At 37.8% G+C, this 25,145-nt stretch overlaps 1 protein-coding gene across 10 annotated transcripts in view; it reads left to right on the top strand.

The window, feature by feature from the left end:
- Positions 1–25,145, top strand: part of LMO7 (LIM domain 7) — a 188,817-nt gene that overhangs the window by 125,305 nt on the left and 38,367 nt on the right. For 4 of the 10 annotated variants that reach the window (XM_046663841.1, XM_046663840.1, XM_046663843.1 and 1 more), the window contains 9 exons: positions 3,733–3,763; positions 4,572–4,685; positions 8,673–8,871; positions 12,646–12,898; positions 13,845–14,120; positions 14,405–14,608; positions 15,460–16,176; positions 17,156–17,185; positions 24,729–24,846. In XM_046663841.1, the coding sequence (XP_046519797.1) occupies positions 3,733–3,763; positions 4,572–4,685; positions 8,673–8,871; positions 12,646–12,898; positions 13,845–14,120; positions 14,405–14,608; positions 15,460–16,176; positions 17,156–17,185; positions 24,729–24,846 (1,942 nt within the window). The remainder of the gene's footprint in view (positions 1–3,732; positions 3,764–4,571; positions 4,686–8,672; positions 8,872–12,645; positions 12,899–13,844; positions 14,121–14,404; positions 14,609–15,459; positions 16,177–17,155; positions 17,186–24,728; positions 24,847–25,145) is intronic. The other 6 variants (XM_046663844.1, XM_046663842.1, XM_046663847.1 and 3 more) reach the window with 3 other exon arrangements.

Below are 25,145 nucleotides of genomic sequence, written 5' to 3'. Positions count from 1 at the left end.
ATATGGTAGTAATCTTAGGGGGCCACCATCATATATGTGGTCTGTCATTGACCAAAATGTTGTTATGTGATGCATGTCTGTACCATGCCAGTTTGCTTTGCCCTTTGTTTGACCTTATTTAAGAAATAGTTTCCTACCCTTGTTCAGAGTCTTCCATGGCAGAAGACAAGGAAAGCATAACATGAGTGTCTTGAATTGCGTTTCATGGAAATGTCTCTTCTGGAGGGGAAGACTTGATGTGTGGGGAAACTTAACTGTCCTTCAGCTGCTTCCCTCCCTCCAGTACTATGTGGTTGAGATGGATAATTGGAAGGTAGTCCTGAAATGTCTCCTTTACTTGATTAACCTGGGTTAAGTACTCTTCAGGTCTCTCATTGAAGGCCGAGGAGACTGGTACTGTTGTTACCATTTTACAGCTGAGACGATGGAGACAGAGTTAAATAACAGGACGGATGTCTCACCACTAGTGAAAGTGGAGTCAGAATTCATGCCCAGGAGGTTTGACCCCAGAGCCTGCTCTCGTAGCCAAGCTGGCTCCTCACAGAAGGACCTGGCAGGGGACCTCATGAAGAGAGCCAGACCATCTACATGAATTTTATTTCCCTCGTCCTTTGATCCAGGATCTGAAGAGAATCCCAGGCCGCCAAAGTGGAGGGCGTGAACTCAACCACTATTCCACTGGGCCGGCCCAGTGTGTTAGGCATTTTTAATAAAATATTCTTGTGTGCTTGCCGGGTAGTAGATCCTCTCTTAAGACACTTGGGATATGGCAATAAACAAAACCACAAAGATCCTTTTAGTTTCTAGTGGAGGAGAGACAGATAATAAATAAATGCATGCAGTAGATCATTATAAATATGTAAAACAAAGCTGAGATGAGAGATGCAGAGTGTCAGGCAGGCTGGTTGCAATTTTAAACATTGGGGTCCAGCATGGCTTCATTAGGAAACCTTTGTGGCTAGCTTGTTGAATAAGATGGGCTTTGCCCTTACATACCTTACAGTATCGTGACAGCTGCTTCTTGATGAACACTTACCATGAGGCTAGGGAATCTGCTAAGTACCCGTGTACATTTCCTCTTAATCTATTAAACTAGAGGTCCTTATTGCCATTTTCTCCAGAAGGAAACTGAAGCTTTGAGAGTTAAATAAATTGCCCAGATGAACATAGCTAGTGGGACCCAGCTCTGACCCAAAGCCCAAGTTCTTAAATGTGGTATTATACCAAATCAACTCTCAAAATATTTATTATGGAGGAATTGGCCAACTTTTGGAGATAGGTCTACCTTATTTTTGGTTCTGATGGGTTGGGCAGTACCTTGACTGGCTCATGGAGAGTCTACATGGCCATGAGCTTCCCTTCCACTCTCCCACTTGTTCTGTTTAAAAGGCCTTGGGGTTGTGCCCTGTGGCTGTGGCAGGCAAAGGAGCCACCTGGTGACTGACTTACATGCAGTGGGGTGTGTTTGTTGTGTGTCAGAGTGGCCTCTGTTGACTCCAGCAAATCATTGACTACTTGAATTCCTGGCATTACATTTCAGTGCTAGGACACTAATTTGGCTGGCCTATGTATCACTGTGTTCAAGAGTGTGTTATAAATGTTCATATTTAGAAGGGAATGTAAAAGGTTCTAGTGCCAAGGTCACTGCTTATTGTGAGTGTTTATTACAGAAGAGGCCATATCTTATATTTCCGGTGACTGTTTTATCGTCATAAAGTAAATAGCGAATGAGTGTATTGGATTAGAACTTTTAGAGAAGGCTGTGGGAAGGAGGTCAGGGGTTCAAGAGCTCTCCTTTTCCTTCTGCCCTCAGTGTGCTTATGGTAAGTTCAATGCAAAACAAACTACTTTTAATAGGGTGTTGATTTTCAGCCTTTGTATATCCTTTGCATTGAGTATTGACGGTTCTTTGTGCTTTGGTGTATTTAATTTCTGAGGTGTGTATGTTGGTCATTAATATAAAAAGAGGCTATATATTTTATAACTTATTTTTCATTGTTGGTTTCTAGTGATTTTTCCCCCACTTACTACTTCTAAAATTAAATGTTTTTCTTTTTAATCAAGATAAGCTACAATTTTAGCACTTGGGCTGTGAAATTTATTCTATTTACTTTTTTGAAGTATAATAAACATACAGAAAAGGATTTATTATAAGTATGCAATTCAAAGACTTTAGAGATGGAACACACTTAGGTAGCCAACTTCCAGATCAAAATAATAGGGAATTAGCAGCAGCCCCCACCTTCCAGTCACTTCCATCCTTCCCTGCAAGGGTAACCATTATCCTGACTTCTAACATCATATCTTTGTTTGGCCTTTCTTTGTGCTTGATATGAGAGAATAATACGGTCTGCACTCTATCTAGCTTTTGCTTCCCATTATTGGTGTGATTGAACCATATGGTTGCAGGCAGTTGCAGTTGTTCTCCTTGCCATATAATATTTCATTGCGTGGATATTCCATAATTTATCCATTCTACTATTAAAGACATGTGGAGCTTCCAGTTTATTCTATTATGAATGGTGCTTCTATATATGTTCTTACACATGACTTTTGGTGAACATATGTAAGCATTTCTCTTTGGTATATACCTAGGAGTGTGAATTACTGAGTCATAGAATATGCTTATATTCAGTTTGAATAGATACTACCAAATGGATTAAAAGTTAAGTGAGAGCTTGTGGGTTTTATTTTTGATACACTATTTGGAGGGGGTGGGAGGTGCATGTTGTTCTTACAGTTATTTCAGTTCATGTTTGTTTACGGAAAGGAATGGTCGTAGCTATCTCATTGATTCTTTGAAAGCCAAGGTAAATATTTGTCTCTGTGTGCTCCTTCTCTCCCCTTTTTGTTTCTTTATGTGTATATATGTGCTATATATATGTTTTACATGGCTTATATACACACATAACTTGTGTGTACATATATTTTATCTTATAAATATTCTGCTTATGACTTTTAGACTGGAATGACACCCTAGAGGTCTTCTAGCTCAGGTTCCTATGTCTCTCTGAATTAAAAATGATCCTGTTTTAAGTGTCACTAATGATGGAAGGCACATTAGTTTAGGGTGACCCCCCTCTTTGTTAACTAACTCATGTTTTTGCTTCTTCAGCATTGTGGTGACATCTACCTCTTTAACTTTTCCTGTAAATATCATTTTACAGGTGAGGGAAAAAACTCAGTCTTGTAATAGAGTGAAACCTCTCAGGCAGAGGTTAGTGGTTATTTTTTAAACTCCACTTTTCAACATCTGCAGATTCTTGGTCTCTGAGCAGTTTGTTCTGCAGAACTTGGGTGAGAAACCTCCTTGGACAATGGAAAAGAGAATTCAGTGCAAAACTTTTCTTTCTTTTTCCTCTTTAAGGTTTTTATTTCTGTTTCCCGATTTTTCTGCCATGGAAACACACTGATTTCTCCACCCCACCCCCTTTTGATTGGGTTGGACATTGTTTAGAATGAAAATACAAAAAATGCAAATAATGCATTTTAAAAATCAGACTGTAATGAATAAAATGAGAAAAAGACAACCTTGCTTTTTATAAAACTGACCATTATATTTCATGAAATGAATATGGAAAATTCTTCTGATGGATAATATGCAGTCTAAGGTTTCTGAACTTCCATGTGGTATTAATATTCATAGGACTTTAAAATTAAGTTTTTTTTAGTGAATAATTAATAATTTAAGGTTCGTAGATATTACTTAATAGATATTTTCTTTTTTTACAGGCAAGAAGAGACTGACAGGAGAGTGAAAAATGTAAGATATATTTAATGGAACATTATTAATGGTTTTTTACTTGTTCTGCAATAAGGCAGTGGGATCTAAAAATATCTGATATACTCTGTATCTTTTTTTCCAATGGAATTTTTGCTAGAAACCAGCCAGTCACAAACTTGATGTTTAAATATGGTTAAGACATAATGTTCTGTGACTTCATGGTATAAAAGGAAGGTTAACCCTGGGCAGTGGTTCCTTTCATGTTAGTAATGTGGGAAAGGCAGGTGAACATACTTCAGAATCTTTAGGATAGTAACTCAGAAACCACCAAATCAGACTTTAAGGAAAACACTGAATGTTTAAGAACTCTGAGTAGTAGCTCGAAGTAGACTTATTTCTATAATATTTTGCATATTAGATCAACTTGCAATTAGAAGAGTCTCTAAAAGTGTGACAGCTTTATTAAAAAACATAAAAGCTCAATATCTTTATTAAGGAAGCTGAGAATTATTGATTTTAAGTGTTCATTCCATAAGTTTGGAAAAATATTGATTGCTTTAAAAGTTTAATTTATGTTTTCCTCTTATAAATTTTTTCCTTCTTCATATGAACTGATAGAGTACATGAATACCTGTTGGGAACTGGGCTTTTGGTCTGAGAATATGCTCAGAAATGAAAATCTAAGAAGAATAACATTTTCAATGACCCTTCTTCATATATTTAAAAGAAAATCTACTTTCAACCGTTGATAGAATGCTATCGTTTATCTAGAGTGCTTTCCTGCATTTGAGCTTGCAGTTAGTTGCTAAATAGACTGATCTTATTGTTTCATGGAAATTTTTTTAAGGTTTTGATAACATTGTACTGGTTGGGAAGAAAAGCACAAAGTAACCCCTACTATAATGGTCCCTATCTTAATTTGAAAGCGTTTGAGAATCTTCTGGGACAAGCTCTGACTAAGGTAAGGAAACTGCATCTGTATGAGACGACTGCTGTAACACTACTACCTTCTCCTCCTCTTTCGCTTCCTCCTCCCCTGCTCTCTCTCTCCTTTCCCCCTTCCCTCTTTCCTGTTTTTCTTTCACTTCTCTTCCTTCTTCTCCTCTTCTATAACAAATATGGTGGCTCTGACTATCTTTGCTTCCCTCTAGGTTGGGCTGAGTAGAGAGCATTGTTACTCATTTGCTGGCTTTGTATGCCACCACCAAGGAGTAAGTGAGTCTATTTCAGAGCAGTTCCCAGGGTATAGGATATAGGTATTTATCTCAGTTTTAGGTAACTGAATGACATACTCATTTGCTTCCTTTCTTAGACACTTTATATAACGTAACTCTTTCTACATTCGTTATGAACTCAACCTGTAGTAGAGAGGTGCTTCAGGACTATTAAAATGTGTGGAAGTTACTCAGTTTGTATACCTGAATGTCTTCTTGCCGTGGGTGATTGTGTCGCTAATGCCTACACTCCAACGTCCCCACAGTTCTGCCATATTGCTTCTGTTTCCTAAAGAGTAGTAAATGCTGTTATGTGAAACATGGTAAGGCTTTTTAAGTTAGAATCTTTTGTTTTAAACACATTTCTAGTCCTTCTTATCCTGGAACCAGGGTTGCAGCTTTTTAATACTTATCTTTTGAGGAGAGTCAAGTGCTGTGGCTGACCGTAGTTCCGCCAAATCTTCATTTATGAGATCCACATGGGAAAATTAACTTCTCTAGGGAGATGTTTATCTAGGGGAATTTGCAATGCTCAGAAGAAAATATGTAGTCAAAATACTATCACCATTTAATTCATGGTATTTGCTTCATGGGTTTTTATGACTAAATGATACTGTACCGATAAGGTATTTAGCATTAGTCTCTGGCACATTGTAAGGATGTAATAAATGTTAGGTACCGTGATAAGGAATTTTAGGCTGGGATGAAAATGATGACCTTGTCTTACATCTACCCTCATCTTTAAATAGTTTCGCTACAGCTCACCCACATATGTTGTAGAAAGATGAGATTATAGAGCCTAAAAGGTTCAGGTATTCCTTTTTTAATTTAATTTTTTTGAATTGTAAAGAGTTGGTAACACTCTATTCAAATTCCTTAAAATCAGTTAATGCAGGTTGTAGTAGAGAGATTATCATGCACAAGCATTGTACTAGGTGTTGGGAAAACACTCACGCAAGGCCAATGACCCATTCTCACAGAGCACAATTGTCTGATGGAGAGAGGTAAGCAGATAGGTCACTGCAATGGAGGAGGGTAAGGCGCTGAGGGACGAATGTGCGGGGCCTTTGGGTACAGGCAGAGCCCTTGCCTTCCACTTATTTCAGCTAAGAAAACATCCAGTTAAAAACAATGTGGGACTTTGGCTCCTGTATTAGTGCTCTCTTTACAGCCTTTGGTCCTTTTTATGGCAGTCTGACTCAGGTTGAACAATCTTAGTACAGTGTTGGTGCTGCAAATGTTTAATTAAAGGCTGTTTTCTGCCACCAGTGTCAAAATCAGAGTAGGTTCAAAAGAATTATTGATAAAACTGTAGTTGTGGTTCCATTCCATTATTATGATGAGATAATAATGTAAGAGATATCTGAATATGTGATCTGTTTTGCATCCATTCTGTTAAAATCATTGTGTTCATCAAACTTTTCCCATTTAACTAGATAAAGTTTAATGGCTAATCTAAAATATGAAAAAAAAAAATACATGGGGTAAGCTTTTGCATCTGAGTCATCCTGTAAGTTGGAGGTGACTCATTTCAGGTGAATTATCAGAGTGAAATCATCTACATAGGAAAAAGGGCACCAGGGCTGGACGTGGCTTATATTATGACTGAAGTGGCTCGTCATCAGTAACTTTAACATTTATGAGGTCAAAAATCGTCTCTCAGTGTGTTGAACTCTAAGGCTTCAATAGATATGTGTCTAAGAAAACTGATGGATCTAAAGATTTACTTAAAATTTAAAAAATCAAAAATTTAGATTTTTAAGTTAAAAAAACGTAAAAATTCAAAAATTTTGAGAATATAGTTTGGTTGTACCAGCACTAGGCTCAGCTTCCCCATCTGTTTGGAAATAGGGTCCAAGGTAGGCGTTTGCATTTTCATGACAGGATGTCAACTCTAATGCCAGAGTTTCATCTAAAGCGTATGAAATCTCACATAAATCCATAGACCTTATTGGTGCTTCACATGCTTCTCAAACAATCTAACCATGAATTGACAGATCCAGTCTTAGCCAAACGTATGCCCCAGACAGCTGCTAATTATTCATTGTAAACCTTCTTCGACTTTTTCATATGTTGAAAATATTCATAATTAAAAAGTAGGAAGAAAAGCACAATAGTACAATAATTGTGCCATCTGATTCAATTATCGAGTTTCTCATATTGGCTCTATTGATCTACATATCTATTTATCCATCTCTGTTTTTACCTAATCATTTCAAGGTATATTGCAGATATCTCAGCCCTAAATACCCAGCATGCATCTCTTAAGAGTAAGAATATTCTTCCACGTAACCACGATGTCTATTATACTTAATTCATAAATATTTTTCACTATCTCATATCCAGTCCCTATTCAAGATTTCCCAATTGTCTCCCAGCTATCTTTCATAGCTTGTTTTATCTGAATCATGACTTAATCAAAGTTCACATATTACACTTGGTTGTTAGGAATTCCTGGGTTCTTTAAACTGTTTCTGTATTAGTAAATTCATCTGAAAGTACATTCCTGATTTCTACACTGACAAAATTACTTTCACCATGTTAAATAAGAGTTTAGGGGCCAGCCTGGTGCTGCAGCGGTTAAGTGCGCATGTTCCACTTCGGCGGCGGCCAGGGGTTCGTCAGTTAGGATCCCGGGTGTGGACATGGCACCCCTTGGCAAGCCATGCTGTGGTAGGCATCCCACATATAAAGTAGAGGAAGATGGGCATGGATGTTAGCTCAGGGCCAATCTTCCTCAGCAAAAAGAGGAGGATTGGCAGCAGATGTTAGCTCAGGGCTAATCTTCCTCAAAAGAAAAAGAAAAGAAAAGAAAAAACGCCCATAAAACTGTAAAAAAAAAAAAAAGAAGACTTTAGATACTCATTGATTTCTGTGTATGGGATATGCTAAGGGCTTTATAAATTTTACTTAAATCCTAATTTTAGCAAGTCCAGTTGTAGTTTGCGCTTAATTTTCATAGAAGAATGTTAATTAAAAATGCTTATTTTGAGTAAGTTCTATATAATTTATAAATCTATCGTTAATAACATTTGCCATATTTCTGTGTATCTCGTACATGAGCCAAACAACTATTTTATTTAGACTCGGGGAAAGTTTTGTATGTCAGCAAACAAGTCTGCTTTCCTTGGTTCAGATTTAGGTTTCGTAATCAGTGAAAATAAATGAGTTCTGTGAAGTGCGTGCCTACTGTCCTTGTCCCTCTGTCTCTTTTTTTTTAAACTTTTTGTTGTTGTTTAAGAACTTTAACTGTTATGATTTTTCATTTAACATAAGCCACCCCAAATATTTCCCAGAGGTAGGCTAATGTAATCTTATTAACTTATCTCCTTTTGGATATCAAAATTAAAATTGACTTTTCTCTTTACTCCTTTCATGTTTATTACCAGATGGCAGTAAGTATTCATTGATTTTAGCATTTGAATGTTATTCTAATTATTACCTTTTCTTTTATTAAAATGTTCCCCCTTCCTTATTTTTAAATAAACAATGCTACTTTATTAAATATTGAATTCCTCCTTATTGTGACACAAGTGCCAAGTATTAGTTGTGGGAAAACATTTACAGAGTTATGTACTGATTTTTATCAGATTTTTTTATGTTTAACAAAGAAATCTCATTGCCTGACTTAGCAAATGAAGCACGACTTGAGCTGTGCAAACAAACAAGTAATGACTGATTACATATTTGGAAGTTTATGCCAACTTACTATTCTGTAAAAAATTGTTCTTTAGGCCCTTGAAGACTCCAGCTGCCTGAAAAGGAGTGGCAGGGACAGTGGCTACAGTGATATCTGGTGTTCTGAACGGGGAGAATTTCCTGCTGCTTCAGGCAATTATAAGAGAGAAGATTCTTTCGAAAGCTTAGACTCTTTGGGGTCCAGGTCATTCACAAGCTGCTCCTCTGATATCACGCTGAGAGGGGGCCGTGAAGGTGAGTTGTATTCTTGACTGTCATTTTATTTTTATTTGTTCACATATTAAGAGAAAATTGGGAACAGGAGAGAATAGAAAAATGGAGCAAAAGCTCTTGGGCAAAAATTTCACTAGGAAGTGGATTTTCATAGAGACTGGGGTTTCCTTCCTTCCTTCTTCATTATTTCACTACTAGAGGGGTAATAGGTTTCACTTCTTTTTTCTTCCATTTTTAGAGAAGACTGGGGAGGAAATAGTTAACTGTGACCTGTTTTATCAATGATAATCTATGCTGATTATTTTCTTTCCAGATTCAAGTTTAATAATCTGTGTGTATGAGATGAGGCCTATTAACTGATATATCTAAACATAAAAAAGAAAGTAAATAAAATTCTGTAAAAGTCTTTTGTAGTTCCTGAATAATTGTCTTTCTTCCCTTCTTTTTTTCCCCAAAGATAAATTTCTCTTACGGAAAAACAGGAAAAATATTCTTATAAGTATCTGTGTCCAAGAGAAGAAATGATTGTCTTATCATGATAGAATATTATGCTAAACGTTGACAGATTAAGTAACAATATTAGTGTCGTGTTGAAAACATCTTTTACTTCTGTCAGAGTCAGAGCTGACCCAGGACAGAGTGTGAAAAGAACATGTTAATGAAAATCATTCTTTTGTGAAAAGGAACTTTCTTTCAAAATTGCATATTATGGTCAAATCAGTTATTTAAATGCAAATCTTCTTCCTGTGGCTATTGGGTGGTGTGAGAAATTTCTGACTCTACACCTCTAGTAATTCAAATTTGACTAGATTGAAACCACGAGTAAAGTTTCTTGAAATGTTTCTGTGCTTCCACCCCCAACATGAAAAAGTTGAGTGTTACGGTTGTGAGTTTGTGTTAGATGTTAGGGATTTTACTTTGCTTATTTTTGATTATTACTTTTCTATTTTAAAATGTTTTTCCAAATGTTTTTAATATAAGAAATTTCAAACATCAGCAAAGTTCGAAGAATTTTATAGTGAAGACCCATGTACCGGCCACCTAGTTCTACCATAACATTTTACTGAGCTCGCTTTAGCACATATTTACCTCTCTCTCTATGCGTTAATTATCTATCTTATTTTTGAGGCACTTCAGAGTATCTTACACTTATCCTAAATATTTCAGCATGCAATCATTAACTAGAATTTAATCTTTATTTGTTGTTCTTCTGATATAAATTCACATACAAGTAAGGCACAAGGAGTTTGTTTTTCAAAAATAAAATAAAATTAAATATTGTAACAAAACCCCAAGCTCTTTAGCTTTTAGAGGAGTAGTGGCATTGAAAAATTTAAAAAGTGAACGGCTATTAGAGAGTTAACCTTTATAATTACTGTTGCATTTGTTGGCTGTTTGCTATCTGGGTGTGACATTTTCATAGCCCAGACGACTATTAAAGTAGTTTTGAGGAAACGAATCTGAGTTTATAATTTATCTGAGTGATTAAACTTGTAAAAGCAGAGGCCAAAATTCCCAGCCCACTGTGTTACTTTGTCCTGATTGAATAACCTAAAACATGCGATGTTTGAGTTTATATCTGGCCAATAAAGACTAAAAGGGATAAAACTTGAAGGCATGTGAGAATACACACTTCAGTCAGTTCAAAAGCAGTGGCACAGTGGGGTGGGATCAAAGTCCTATCCTCAGATGCTTGTTGGACTGGGTGCCTGGTACATGTGACGAAAAGCAGAGGGTCATTGTCACACGGCTTCCTGATCTTGGGAAAGGAGTTGTGGACCTTGCTTGGAGAGTGTGGAAGTGAAGACTTATGGTAATTACAAATAAGGAAGAAGAAAATGAAAAGCCTGGGACCACCAGGATAAAGCGTCTTTGTGATCACTGTATTGAAATTCTGCTACCTACCAGATTGTAGTTCCCAATTCGTGATCACAGCTTAGGAGTATGTTTCTAGGTTAATAGTATTGTAAAGTCAAATTCCTTAGTTTTGTAGGAAACCTCTTACCTTATCAAGAATATTTGCCTACTCTGCAGAGTACTGTACTGGACTCAAAAATAAAAAAGATTTTAACTTTAAAATTACATGCCAGAGGGATCTCTTTGTGTATTTAAAATTTTACATGTGCAAATTTTGGCAAGAATCATTGAGACATTTCTTATCCCCCCAAAATGTATTTTTTATTTAGGAGGCATTAAGAATGAAGCGCCAGGTTGACTGTGAATCCTCCTGGTCATAGCTGCTTGTACTTTCTTCCTTTTTGCCTTGACTCGCCTTTACCCTGTTCCAGTCTCACGGTTTCAGAGCTGTGTGTTAAACCGCTTCCTGTAGACTACTCTGAATGTTATTTACTGTAGATTCCTGCCAGGCAGGAGGGAGGGGACACGACCGCCCTGAGCTCAGGTTAACTCTGCAGGTGTTCTCTGTGAGAGCTTGTGGCTAAGGCACTCAGTACTGTGCACAGTCAGCCTCTGAGAGAGCCCTGGTGGGAGGCAAGCAACATTTGCAAACTTTCTTTACAAATACACAGAGGCAGGAGGAAAATAAGAGCAGGAAAGGGAGACAAGTCAGCTTGGATCTGGACCAAGCTGTTTTTTACCTTCTTTTCTTCCTGTATCTTTAAATGAGCAGACTTACTTTTTTAAGAGAACAGATTAGTATTTGTGTCTATCTGACCTTGAGGTGTGTAAAGTGTGTACTTTCAAATTTGTGTCTAAATGGTTTTGGATCAAAATCCAAGGTCCCCTGTATTTCCATAGCCACCCTCAGAAAAAGCCTTGAGTTTTATGTTCATGGTTAGGCGTGAGACTTGATATTTTGGGACTTGAGAAATCATTTGCTGCAGGGGAAGAGAAGGCTAAAGGAATAACTGGGCATATGTGTATGGTGATGGATGGTAATTAGTCTTTGGGTGGTGAACATGACGTAATCTACACGGAAATCGAAATATAATGATCTACACAGGAAAAAAAGTCATTTGGTCCAATCTTGTATCCAACCTATGATTCTTGCTTATAGGGGTCTCACAAGAATCTATCAAACCCTTTGTGATCTTGTGCTTTTCACTTTTCTTTCTATGTCCTCCCTTATCTCTTGCCTCAGAGAAATTTTAGATGAGCACATGCCTTATTTTAAATTACTGTTTCCTTCAGATTACTTAAAAAAATTTTTTTTTTTTTTGGTGAGGGAGATTGGCTCTGAGTTACCATCTCTTGCCAATCTTCCTCCTTTTGCTTGAGAAAGATTGTCCCTCAGCTAACATCTGTGCCAATCTTCCTCTATTTTGTATGTGGGATGCCACCACAGCACAGCTTGATGAGGGGTATAGGTCTGCTCCCAGGATCCAAACCCACAAACCTCGGGCCACTGAAGTGGAGCCCGTGGACTTAACCACTAGGCCACTGGACCGGCCCTTCCTTTGAGTTACTTCTAAATCTCATTTTAGGTGCCTTTGGCTCAATTGCTAGATTTTATTCACATGTATTCCATCAACAGATTTTGTGCAAAATCATGAGGACGTGGAAGATTGAGAAGAAAAGGGGTTCAGCTGTAAATTGGGACTTTTTCTGCTTAGAATGTGCACAGTAGAGGAATGTACCGCATGCGCCTCCAGTATGCAAAGCCAGTTCCTCCTAATGGATCTTATCACAACTTCATGACAGATTTCTAAAAATATTCTCTGCAGTTAGCAGTAGAGCCCTGGGTTTCCAAGGGAAAGACAGAGCAGGCAGGCCGTGTGGGTTTCAGTTAGATGAATAATCTGGAGAGTAAAGCAAATTCTTGTGTCTTTTTTATAGGTTGCGAAAGTGACACAGATTCTGAATTTATATTCAAAATGCAGAATTACAATAAAGATGATATGTCCTATCGAAGGATTTCATCTATTGAACCAAAGTCTGCTTTACCGTTCAATCGTTTTTTACCCAACAAAAGTAGACAGCCATCCTATGTGCCGGCACCCTTGAGGAAGAAGAAGCTGGACAAAAATGAGGATAACAGAAGGAGTTGGGCGAGCCCAGCCTATCCAGAAGGAGATGGAACATTTCCAAGGTACTGGGATGTTATCTGATGATTGAGTTTTAAAATTCAGTATGCTGTGTGATTTTGGTGGGATACTTAAATGTGAAAGCAATAGTTCCTAAACTGTATTTCATAGATAATATATTCAATTTCACTAATGAAAATACTTTTTCTTACCTATATTTTTAGTCATGCGTATCTTGAAGATATTTCTTCCATTTTAGAACGTCAGCGTATAATTTGCCGGTTCTTGTTTTTAGATGTATGCTTTTGGCTTATTGGTATCTTTCAGCTTACTGGGTGACTTACATTGTTCATTGTGAGCCCTGCTGTGTTATTTTTTCCCTTTTTTTTCCTTCTTGATTGATCGCAGTGGACACAAAAAGAATCCTTTAATTGCCCATCAAATTAGCAGAGCAGAGTGTGATTTTTCAAAGCCAGCTTCCTGTCAGGTGTGTGGTTCTGAAAGTGGCTCGGACTCCAAGGATGAATGAATGTTGCCCGATGTAATTTTGGATGACTTAGCCAACTGTAGATTCCAAGTGAAAAGGAGGCATTCCAAGTGAGAATTTCCTCTCGAAAACCATCTCTCTTAACTCTTGTTCACAAATATTTTCTCCTGCTGACCGTTTAGTCACTGGGATGTACGAACTGACGAGGTCAGAAAAATTTCTCCTGGATTGGAATGTCTATTATGCTGTTGATTTTGATATGTAAAGTAACACCCCAAATTGTCTACGATTTATCTCTTTCTTTTAACACATCTTATGGCCCTTGTATGTCAAGCTATTCTCTAATTAAAATGAAATGCTGTTATAATGCGTTAACTTTGTTCTAGGAGCTGTAATGATGAGAATGGGAACTAATTTGCTTCCTTCACAGTGGTGTAAACTTTGTGAGCCAGAAAGCATGCCTTTTGTGTTCTGTGTCACAAATTGTTCATACAGTAACTTAACTGGTTGGATATTTTGAACAGTAATGAGAGGAGAACATGGGGCACAAACGAGAACTGGCCAACAGCACAAGAAACTTCAACCTTCTCTTGTTATTTGGAAGAGGAAGAAGAAAAGGCAAGCATACCCAACACTGTAAAGGATGATCTTTATGTGCGAAAGCTAAGTCCGATCATGCCACACCCAGGGAATGCTTTTGATCAGTTTCTTCCCAAATGTTGGATCCCTGAAGATGTGAACTGGAAAAGAATAAAAAGGGAAACGTATAGACCATGGTATAAAGAATTTCAGGGATTCAGGTTTGTCTTTGTGCATGTTTCTGTTATTCTGGCGTTCATTCTGTACCCTGGCTGGGTGCATTCTATGTGCATTTTTTATTAGAAAGAAGGGTTAATTTTCCCTCCAACATCAGTAGAACCTCTGTAACTGGAAAAAATTTCTGTTTAGAATTAAACCTTAGGATCTGCATCTTAAAAAACCATCTTCTATCTGTAGTCATAGCTTGACATTATTTTCAGTAGTTATATTTTTCTCCAATCTTTCTTCTTCTCTTCCTTCTCCCTTTCTCTGTGTCACTCCACAGTAGAAAGAATTCAGACTCTGAGGATGAGGATTCAGGCTCTGATGGAAGCTCTGCCATTTTTAGTAGAATACAAAAAGCAAAGCATAGGCTAGACAGCAACTGCCAAAAACGTTCACTCCTGCTGGAACTGGCTACCAAACGAGCCGTAGCCTCCCGGGACACCCACGCAGCCGGGAGAACCAGTGGTGCTTCGGATGAGCCCAGGTGTACCTGTCTGCACGAGCTACCTGCTTCGAGTCTGGCCTTCGACCCATGTGTCAGCTTCTGCTGCTACATTAATCTCTGCCCATGATGCACTGAATCATGAAACCTTATTCACTTAATATTTAGTATAAAAGCATAAGATATAGCATATTGCTTTCTGTGTGAGCATTTAAGATTGGAAGTCTGTAGCATTAAATCTTCTTTAGCACAATGTGTAAGACATGGCATAGTGAGTTCTTTTGGAAAACCATTTCTAAAATGCTCTTTAGTAAGTTGACTTAATTTTACGGTTGTGCTATGTGTAGAGATGTGAAGAAAGGAAATAACTTTAGAGTGTGATGGCCAAGTCTGGTGGGAAAATGTCAAGAAAAGATTCATCACGGTCTTTCACAAAGCTTCAGAGCATTTTATTTTTTAAATTTCTGTTGACTACCTGTACCTATTGCAAGGTGCTTGATGACCAGTTCTTGAAACTTTCCTACATCATTGCTGCTTCTCTGGGATGGGAATTAGGTCATTGTGTCTAATGGAACGAGGAAGGGGTGAAAGCAAGAAGGTTATGTGTGTGTGTCTCAGGGAGGAGTACTCAGTCTGTGTTCTAGCCCCATCATTTGGCCTAGATGGTGCCCACCCTTCCCGAGGAGTACACTCTGCTCTTCTTTCTTTAAATGGTATCCAGGAAGGTCACGAGTGATGGCATTAAATCCTGGTCTGTCTGCCATGTGAGAGTCCCTCTTATGGCCCCCTAAGATAATTCACCCATAGTAACTGGCTAGTTGGTCTGCTACCTAATTACCTTTTCTCTCCAAACTTAATAAGATTTCCCTTCCTTTTTCTTTTCTATGCTTCAGTCAGTTTTTATTACTTCAGGCCCTCCAAACATACTCTGATGACATCTTGTCTTCTGAAGCAAATATCAAAATTGATCCCACTGCTGGCCCAAGGCTCATAACACGCAGAAAGAATCTCTCCTATGTACCAGGGTATACAAGAGATGACCTCGGGATGTCAGCCCTGGATCCTGACTTAGAGAATGATGATTTCTTTGTCAGAAGGACTGGGGCTTTCCATGCAAATCCATGTGTTCTCCGGGCTTTTGAAGACTTTAGGTTTTCTGAGCAAGATGATCCTGTAGAACGAGATATAATTCTGCAGTGTAGAGAAGGTGAACTTGTACTTCCAGATCTAGAAAAAGATGATATGATTGTTCGCCGAATTCCAGCACAGAAGAAAGAGGTGCCTCTGTCAGGGGCCCCAGATAGATACCAACCAGTGCCGTTCCCTGAACCCTGGACTCTTCCTCCAGAAATCCAAGCAAAATTTCTCTGTGTGCTTGAAAGGACATGCCCATCTAAAGAGAAAAGTAATAGCTGTAGAGTATTAGTTCCTTCATATCGTCAGAAGAAAGATGACATGCTGGCTCGTAAGATCCAATCTTGGAAGCTGGGAACTACTGTTTCTCCCATCAGTTTCACCCCTGGTCCTTGCAGTGAGGCTGACTTACAGAAGTGGGCGGCCATCCGGGAGGCCAGCAGGCTTAGGCACAAGAAACGGCTGATGGTTGAGAGGTCAGAGTGTGTTTCTGCAAGGATTTTGCTTGTAATGGATGGTCTTGCGTAACTTGTGAGAAAATGACATCATTGCCCAACTCTGCATGTCATGTGCCATTTTGAAGCATCTTATAAAAATTGATTTTGCTTTGAGAAACCTTTAGTCATTTTGTGGAAAAAGTGCAATTCCATATTTGCACATCTCTAAATCGTCTATTGAGGCCTGCTTAAGAAGGTTATACACAAACCCTGCCTTTGGCCTTAAAGAAGACTGGTATAATTCTGCAACAAGTTTCGTGAAAATGTTTTCCAATTATATTTACAGACTTTTATTCCTCCTGTCCAGGCATTGCTGAAGAAGTCTGGTTGTAGTTTGGTTTTATATGTTGCTCATATTTTGGAGTATATTATTTTTTGTAAAGGTTTTCTTTAAAATATGGCATTGCAAATTTCATTTAATTCGGTCTTGATTTTTTTTTTGACCTGGGTTTCTTTGACTATCAACGTGTGACTCAAATTTATAGCGTAAAGTTCAGTGCAAACTTTATTAAAATGCATGAATGTTATCTACTGTCTGCTAAATTTTACATGTATGTAATTATGGCCATTTTGATAATAGTGTCTGCATTTATGTTGTGCGACTTGGCCGTTTTGATGAATGTTCAGTTTGTTGAACTTGGGGATGGACAAATATGACTTAGGTTGCATAAAATTAGTAGATCTAAATCTAACTTCATTAGTTCCTGACAACAGGAAGCTTTTTGCTATGGATTTGTTGGTTCAAAGTAAATGAGGAACCCCTTTATCTTGCTTAATCTGAATTCCTTGAGCTATGAGATCAATGAGAATTTGAGATATGATCAAGAATGCGACTGAAACAGCAACCTTTTGAGATTTGTTCATCCCTGGTTAGACTCTTATGTTAAAGATGTTGATCATTTAGAAACTAACACACTGGAAAAAATGACTTTTAATTTTTGGTTTTCTGATTTCTTAGACTCTTTCAAAAGATTTATGGTGAGAATGGGTAAGTTTTGTGGTTTACAGTAAAAACAGCTCTGCATATTGCTTGCCCTTTGTGTAATGTGTCATTGCACTTCTCTCCTGGCATGTCACTAAATGGGGATGCTATGCACTGTGCATGAGATTTAAAAAATAGGAAATTTTTCTTATTTTTATCATCTAATGGTGATATTTGTGTGTCTGAGTGCCCATTGCATGAAGTGCTATATGACAGCAATAGTTTTTATTTTATTAGAAGTTTAAAATTCAGTCCCTTTTGTTTTTTTTTAAGGAGTTGATTAAAAGTAATAAAAGCCCTTGTCTAAGATTAGTTATATTTATTTTGGTGTTTGATTGCTACATAGACCAAAATTCTGGATGTTAAAGCCCAAATAACTATATTTTAGAAAATCTATGATATAAAAAGAATATTCGCATTTCCTTTAAGGCTGGAATGCTTGCAGTTGCCATTATCTATAAACTCTTACCTCATGGGAAACTTTGTTAATTGGGATGGTGAGGAGTATTATCCTTCCCTTAGTAGGATTTAGAAACATTTTCAGGATTGCTGATTAGGGTAAAAAGTTCTAACATGGCTGTTAGAGAGCCAAAATCTGCCTTCCAGTACGGCAGAAATTAAAATCTTGGTAGTTTCCAATATCGTTGCAAGGACTATATTTATAACTAATTCTTGATGTTTGCCTGCTCTTTAATTCTGGTCACCTGGTAGACTTAAAATACATAAATAACTTTCTGGAAGTATTTCCTGTTTCTTGAATAACTGAGTTAAAAGAAAATACTTTTACTTTTTACTACACACTAAGTATGTAGAATCATTCATTCTTAGTGCAGGATAACCAGGTGGCTACATCTTAATGTTTTCCACCAGACTTTTATAACTTTGTAGAGATATTAGTTTTTGAGACAGAAGAAGAGAATTTAAGTATGCCAAATATTTTAATTTGTCTAAGCCTTAGTAGCTAAATATCTTCCTCAACTAGGATTTATTTTATCTCTAAGATTTTCTCATTTTGATAGCTTTTGGTAATTTTGATAGTAGTTTTAGTAACTTCTAAGATCTCTACACTATTTAAATCAATATGTCGAAGGTCTAATTGAGCCATGGGCAACTAATTGCAAATGCTACTCAGCCACTGATTTTTAAAAGTCAGGCTCTGAGCATGTTTTCGATGTGCCATGTAAAGGCACATTATCCGCTATCCAGCTCCTCATGTGCTTAAAGCATTCTCATCTGCGAGGGTGAACAAGGCTGTTTTTAACGAGACGCTTCAGCATCTGCTAATCTCAATTCATCATGGGAAAGCTGTTTTAACTTAATGAAGAATCTCTTTGCAGCTTCAAGCATTTTAAATAACTTCAAATGAAAAAGAATTTTCATTTGTTAACTAAGTATGACTTTATAATGTAAGCAGGTTGTTTTTCTTAAAGGGATGTTGGTACCCTGAGTACAAGTACTTGATGGAAATGCAAACACCTAGAACTATTTCAATGACTGTATGTTCCTCTTTAGGGAGACATTGTTCCTCCTTAGGGATATATTGTGTGACTGGGTTAAGAAAAGAGAGAAATCTAAATGCCAAAGCTCAGAAAGCTAAGGATTTTTCTGGGCTCTAGCGAACAGCAGCAAATGCCTCCTGTAGACTATTTCAAGATTGTTGTTAGTGTAGTACAGTACTCGTTGTAAAGGCTGTTCCCCTTGCAGTTTAGTGCCAAGGTAACAACAAAAGCAAAGCAAGACTGTCTGTAAATTGAGACTGATGAATAATGCATGACTTGTCAAATAATGGAAAGTAGTATGAATGTGTCTTCAGAAAACTCAAGTGCATTTTAGACCATTTGCAATCAAAACCTATTAAACAGGATGTTTTTTCTATTTATTCTATCAGTTACCAATATTTTTCTTAAATTCATCTGCAATGAAAACAAAAAATTTGAATTGGATTGAGTATAGGCTTTTAATCTATAACTTGTTTCATTTTTATAAACTTGTTCATAAATGTTTATAAACAAGTGATATTTCTCTGGACATAATGTATGTTGTCGAGCTTGGCATACTTACTTGGAAAATCATTATGGCCCAACATCCTGTGATTGAAAAATAACTGCCTATAACATGAATGCTTTCTTTTTGGCAAGGACTAGGTTAAAGAAAAATGTGCATTACCTTTTGAAGTTTTAGATTAATTTCTGGCTTGCTTTTTATTTTGCATTTAACACCTGTCACTTTGTTTATTTTTAGCAAAACGCTTTGTATGTGGCAGTCATTTCTCACATGTGCTTTTGTGTTGCAAGGATTGGTGTCTGTATGGTTCCATGACATATGAAAATTTGGTTATGATACCCCTTGGCAGAAGCTGTTATTACAGATTTGTTGTAAGGGTATATAGCTATAATTTTATAATATGATTAAGCCATTGAATCTACTGCTAGTGTCAACAGGAAATGAACATTGCTTCAAGGTGAAGTTGCAATCAAAGACAACTAAGACACATATATTTCACTTATAGGTTTTGGCCAAAAGATTCTGTGGAATTATAAGTACACATAAGACAGCAAAAAGGAAGGGAAAATAAAGCCAATGTGAGTTACTTTCTGGGGATTTTGCCCCCAGGGGACATTCAGCAATGTTTGCAGACATTTTTAATTGTCACACTGGTAGGTTTGCTACTGGCATCTAGTGCCTTTATAGCCAGAGATGCTGCTAAATGTTTTACAAAACACAGGATCGCCCCCTATAACAAATAATTTTCTGTCCCAAAAGGGTCAATAGTGCTGCTGTACAGACACCCTGATTTAGACTATAAACCTATAAATGCAAATCTCTATTATGTTGTCTATCATTCTAGTTTATTGTAATTCTTGAGCCTCTTACCCAGGTTTTAGTATTGATTACTCTTCAGAATTCCCACAGCACCTAATGAAAATATATTTAGAGGTGTATAAGTAAGTATATTCATATCTTCCCCTGAAAGTGGGGGACCCCAAACTTAGTATTATGTAATTTCTACTTGCTGTATAAGACTATCAGTGAGTTTATATTTAAGAAATTTTGCTAAGAAATTTTGATCCCTTATTCTTTAGATATTCATATGTAAGTTTCCTAATTGAGTTCTAAAATAATACACATCATAACACGAGTCAAGAAGTGCCAGGAGAGTCGTAGGTGGTCAGCATTGTGGGAGTAGTAACCTTGTTTTATAATCTATATCTTTTCCCTTAAACTTTCTCCTTCTTCCTCTCATTATCCTAAATGCTATTAAAAAATTCTGTTCAACTGAAAATGCAACGTTAGACATGTGTCCTTTGGAAAAAATCCAAATGCAGTTCTGAATTGGAGCCTTTCCACATAAGGAAATACAAAGGTGGCAAGTAAATGAATTGTAAGAGAATTGTGATTTGCCAATGAATACTAATTTATTCTACAAAACATGTTAGAGCTGTGTAGTCCTTTATAGTTTCCCCAAACAATTTTGCTGGGACTATCTCTGGTGCTTATCTCAATTCTGTGAGGTAGACAGGTATTATATGCATTTGAGATGTGGAGAGAGAAACAGAAATTGCAGCTTTCCTGAGGACATACAGCTAGTGAGTGGTAGAACCGGACTAGGGCTTCATCTAATGAGATAATCCATGTAGACTGCTTGGCTGTGTTTTTGGCACACAGTAAACCCTCAGAGGTTTAATATTATTCTGTTAACTCTGATAAGGAAGGAAAGAATTCCTCATGCTTTGGCTGAAAGACTCCTGCACTCAGAAAGTTCTAGATTTTATCAGTGTGCCCTGGGGTGACCTCTCTTACTTGAAACTGCTTTGGGAGTTAGTTTTCAGGAGATTCCATGCAATCATATTTGCCTTACTAAGAATAGTTGGTGTATAGCACTAGATAGTTATTGAAATGCAATCAACATAACCTTACCCCTTTCTCATAACAATCCCTCCCTTGCTTAGCAGATGAGGAATCAAGGCTCAGATAAGTTAAAGGAAGTTAGGCTGAGGTGAACATTGGTGCCACTGCCAGGTCTGGAACCCTTGCCTCCTTTCCTATTCCAATGTCTGGCTCAGCCTGTATGGAATGTGCTCAGACTTTATATAGGTAACTTTATATACCCTAGGGAACAAAAGGAGCTCACATTCCTGCCATTTGCAGGGACTTGTCTACTTTGGATGGTGTTTGGTCCACTTTGTTCATATTGAGGATCTCTTGCGTGCCAGGCTCTGTGCTGTGGGCTACCAGGAGGATGATGCAACCTCTGCCCGTGATGAACATGTTTTCTGAAAATATGTTAAGGTTTTTACGGTACAGGAGGACGAGGGCTAAATGAGCACCCATGGATGAGTCTGGATCATTCGATACCATCTAGCCTTCCGCCCGCCCCCTAAAGATTAAAATCTTTGCATTTCCATTTTTGTTCTGGAACTATGTAACCTCCTGTGTTGGGTATCCAGATTCCTCTTATGCCTTGGTCCTGAAAAATTCTTCTTGCCTCTTTTTAGTAAGTCTGTTATTGTATTAGCTCAAATAACCTTATTCTTTGCAGTTATGACTTCAGTGAATTTATGTTCTCAGAATCACATAGATCGGCTTTATATACAGTCACGCCTAGTTAAGTATATATTATATTGCTAGATCAACAACATATCACTTCATATATGTACTCATATATTCTATATGTAATTCCTTATTATTCTTAATAAATCCTAAAAAGCTTTCTTTATAAAACTTTGGGGAGGGGTCATAATTTCTCACAAAAAATTAGAAACATTCTGTTTAGTTTATTTTGCTTGATTAAATGATAAAATATACCTTATTCTTAACGCAGATGTTAAATGAATATATCCTGCATGCCTTTTGCTGTGTTAATGCGTTTTCTTCCCAAGAAACTTGTGAGGGAGATCAGCCAAACACGCACACCAGCTCGCGCACTACATATACCATAATGCTGAGTGTTAAATACCATGAGAAAGGCATAGGTAAAGCACTAGAGGAGTTAAGAGAAGCATGACCACTTCGGGCATTGAATAGCTAGGAAGACTTTATCAGAGTGATAGAATGTTATCTAGATCCTGAATGTATCTGTGAGCACCTACCATGGCTGGGCCCTCTTTTAGGTACAGGTGATAATAGCAGCAAACTAATCAGACAAAACTCCTGCTTTATAGTATTCCAGGTTGAGGCAGGTGATATGAACAAACACTTCACCTATATGTACATTTCAGATGGCGATAAATGCTACAGAGAAAAAGAGTGGGGGATAAGGTGAGCCAGGAGAGAGGGGCATTAGCTATTTCTTGTAGGATGGTCAGGGCAGGAAACTCTGAGGTAACATTTAAGCAGTGACTGGAAGTGAGAGATAAGCCATGTGGATATTTGGGTGAAGAGCATTCCAGGCAGATTGAAGAGCAAGGAGAGAAGCAAGAGGTTGAGCATGAGCAGGGAAACCAGTTGTCTGGAGCAGAATGAATGAAGGGGAGTGAGGCAAGAGATGAGTACAGAGCTGTAGGCAGGGGCTACGTCATGTCAGACCTTACAGGTCTTGGAAGAAACTGCTTTTAACTCTAGTGACAGGGGAAGAAACTGGTGGGTGCTGAGTAGAGGCACGCCATGATCTGAGTGCAATTTTGAAAAGATCTCTTTGGCTGCTGTGTTGAGAATATGTTGTTTGGCAGGAAGAGGTAGAAACAAGGAGACTGATTATTGCAATAATCCAACCAGGAGATATGATGTCTTGGATCAGAGGTAATGGCAGAGGTGGTGAGAAGTGGTTGTATCTTAGATGTACTGAGAACGTAGAGTGACCTGATTTACTGATGGGATCAATTGTGATGTGTGAGACAGAGGAATCTGAGGTGATCCCAAGATTTTTGGCCTATAGTATGGAAGGATAGAGTTGACTTTTATTGAGATAAGGAAGATGGAAGATGAACAGGTTGTAGGGTGAGCAACCATGTTTTTGGTCTGTGACAAGTTTGAGTTGTCTGGTGGACTTCCAAGTGGAGAATGAAGAGGAAGTTGCATATACCCAACCAAAGTTTAGTCTCACAGGTATCCTGGGGAATGAGTGGCATTTAAAAAGGCATTTATATTGGTGGGGGCTTTTGAGTTGGAGGGAACAGTTGAGGAAAGACTTTCACTGCATCTGACGGCTAAGTGATAATTTAAGCTACTTTAGAAGTCTAGGTAAAAGCTGACTGTGCTCTGATCTAGGGTGTTGGCAACAGAAATGGAAAGAAAAAGACACTGAATAAGAGGACTTGATAACTAATTGAAAGTAAGGAGAAGGGAGAGGCAAAGGTGAAAAATGGTTCTTCGGTTTCAAACGTGGATGATTGGAGGGCAGGTAACACCATTAACAGCCTCAAGAGGAAAAGCAGGTTTCGGGACAAGACTGAGTTTGGCTAGGTCGTCAATAGGCATGTGTTTAGTGAGCTACAGTTTACAAAATCTTTTCTAGATATTATTTCAATTGGTCCTTCTACAATTGAGTTGCCTCGAGGATATCCCCACAGAGATGTTTATTTAACAAGCAATTGGAATTGAGTCAAAGGGGAGGGACTGGTCCTCAGCTGTAGACTTGGGAGTCATCTGCACAGAGATTATAATTTAATTCCTGAGCTAGCTAAGGGCAAGCATGTTATTAAAAAATGTGATGATGGCAAAATCTTGGGGAAGGCAAAGTTTAGGGGCCCAAGAAGGAGATGTAGAGTTACTTAAATGACTAATAGTGGCATCAATTACAATGAAATAAAATCGGAAGTGCATTTGGAAAGGTCTGTAGGAAACAGCATTATGGACATCCCACCTTCAACAGCCCTTTCTCTCATTCCTACCTGCTCTTTTATGCCTCATGTCCAATACCTCATTCTGTTCGTTAGTTTCTACTCTAGATTGAGATCTTCAAGAGCTCATCCTCAGGACATACCTATGGCAGGTGTCACACAGTGAAGACATGAAAGCTGCCTTAATAATAGTAATAATAATAAAAGGACAGTAGAAGTTGTGCTATTATAACTGGCTGGTAGAAGCTGTGGTGCTTTGAGAACAAAGTCCAGTGCTGCGGTGGGGCAGAGCTTATAGAATCCTTGAGAAGCAGCACACTTGTCATGGTATTGAACTTGAGGAGAAAATATCAGGTAATCATTAAATTATTTAATAAGTGCCTAGAAAAGGCAGCCAGACCTTAAAAGATTATCTTTGGGGAGATAGAAAAATAAAGGGATGATTCTAGTGACGACTAATTATTATTTTTTTCTAAAGTAATCCTTTTAGGCACGGACCACTCCAAATATGAACTTTGGATTATGTTTTTCAGACTTGTGCAGGGTTCATTTAGCCATTTTGCGAAAGAGTTGAGTGTTAGGCTCTTGTTTCTGCGTTTTGGAAAAACACCATTTATCTCTGTAGTGCTATTTCTGTGATATTATCACTAAAGCGTCTAGGTAGTACAGCAGAAATTTAGATGGAATTTCTAAATATAAGCTGAACTTTCCAGCTTTAACCCTAAATCTGGTCATGTGAACCTTGGTTACCGTGGGTATTTTTGTTGCAGGAGTAAGTCCATGAGTGATGTCAGCGCAGAGGATGTTCAGCACTTGCGTCAGCTGCGTTACGAGGAGATGCAGAAAATAAAATCGCAATTGAAAGAACAAGATCAGAAATGGCAGGATGTGAGTATCCTTTGTACTGGGAGATGGGAAGACTGGGAGAGGGTGTTTGTTTGACTCTTTGCTACTCTTAAAGTTCTCTAGAGAATGTGACAACTTCCTTTAAAAAGATTTGTAAACTCTCTTGGCCCCTTACTGTTGCATATTTTAGGATGTTTATCTTCTAATATTCTCAGTGAGTTCTCAAAAATGTGAGGCTGCTTCCTTGGAGTATAGATAACTTATTTACTTGCTGAACTGAGGCATGACTATAACTGATGTTTGTGAAGGGAAGACTGCTCAAGGTTTAGGGGTACCTGAGG

Source organism: Equus quagga, chromosome 6, assembly GCF_021613505.1.
Source record: "Equus quagga isolate Etosha38 chromosome 6, UCLA_HA_Equagga_1.0, whole genome shotgun sequence".
Lineage (NCBI taxonomy): Eukaryota > Metazoa > Chordata > Mammalia > Perissodactyla > Equidae > Equus > Equus quagga.
This window is presented reverse-complemented; position numbering and strand designations above follow the sequence as displayed.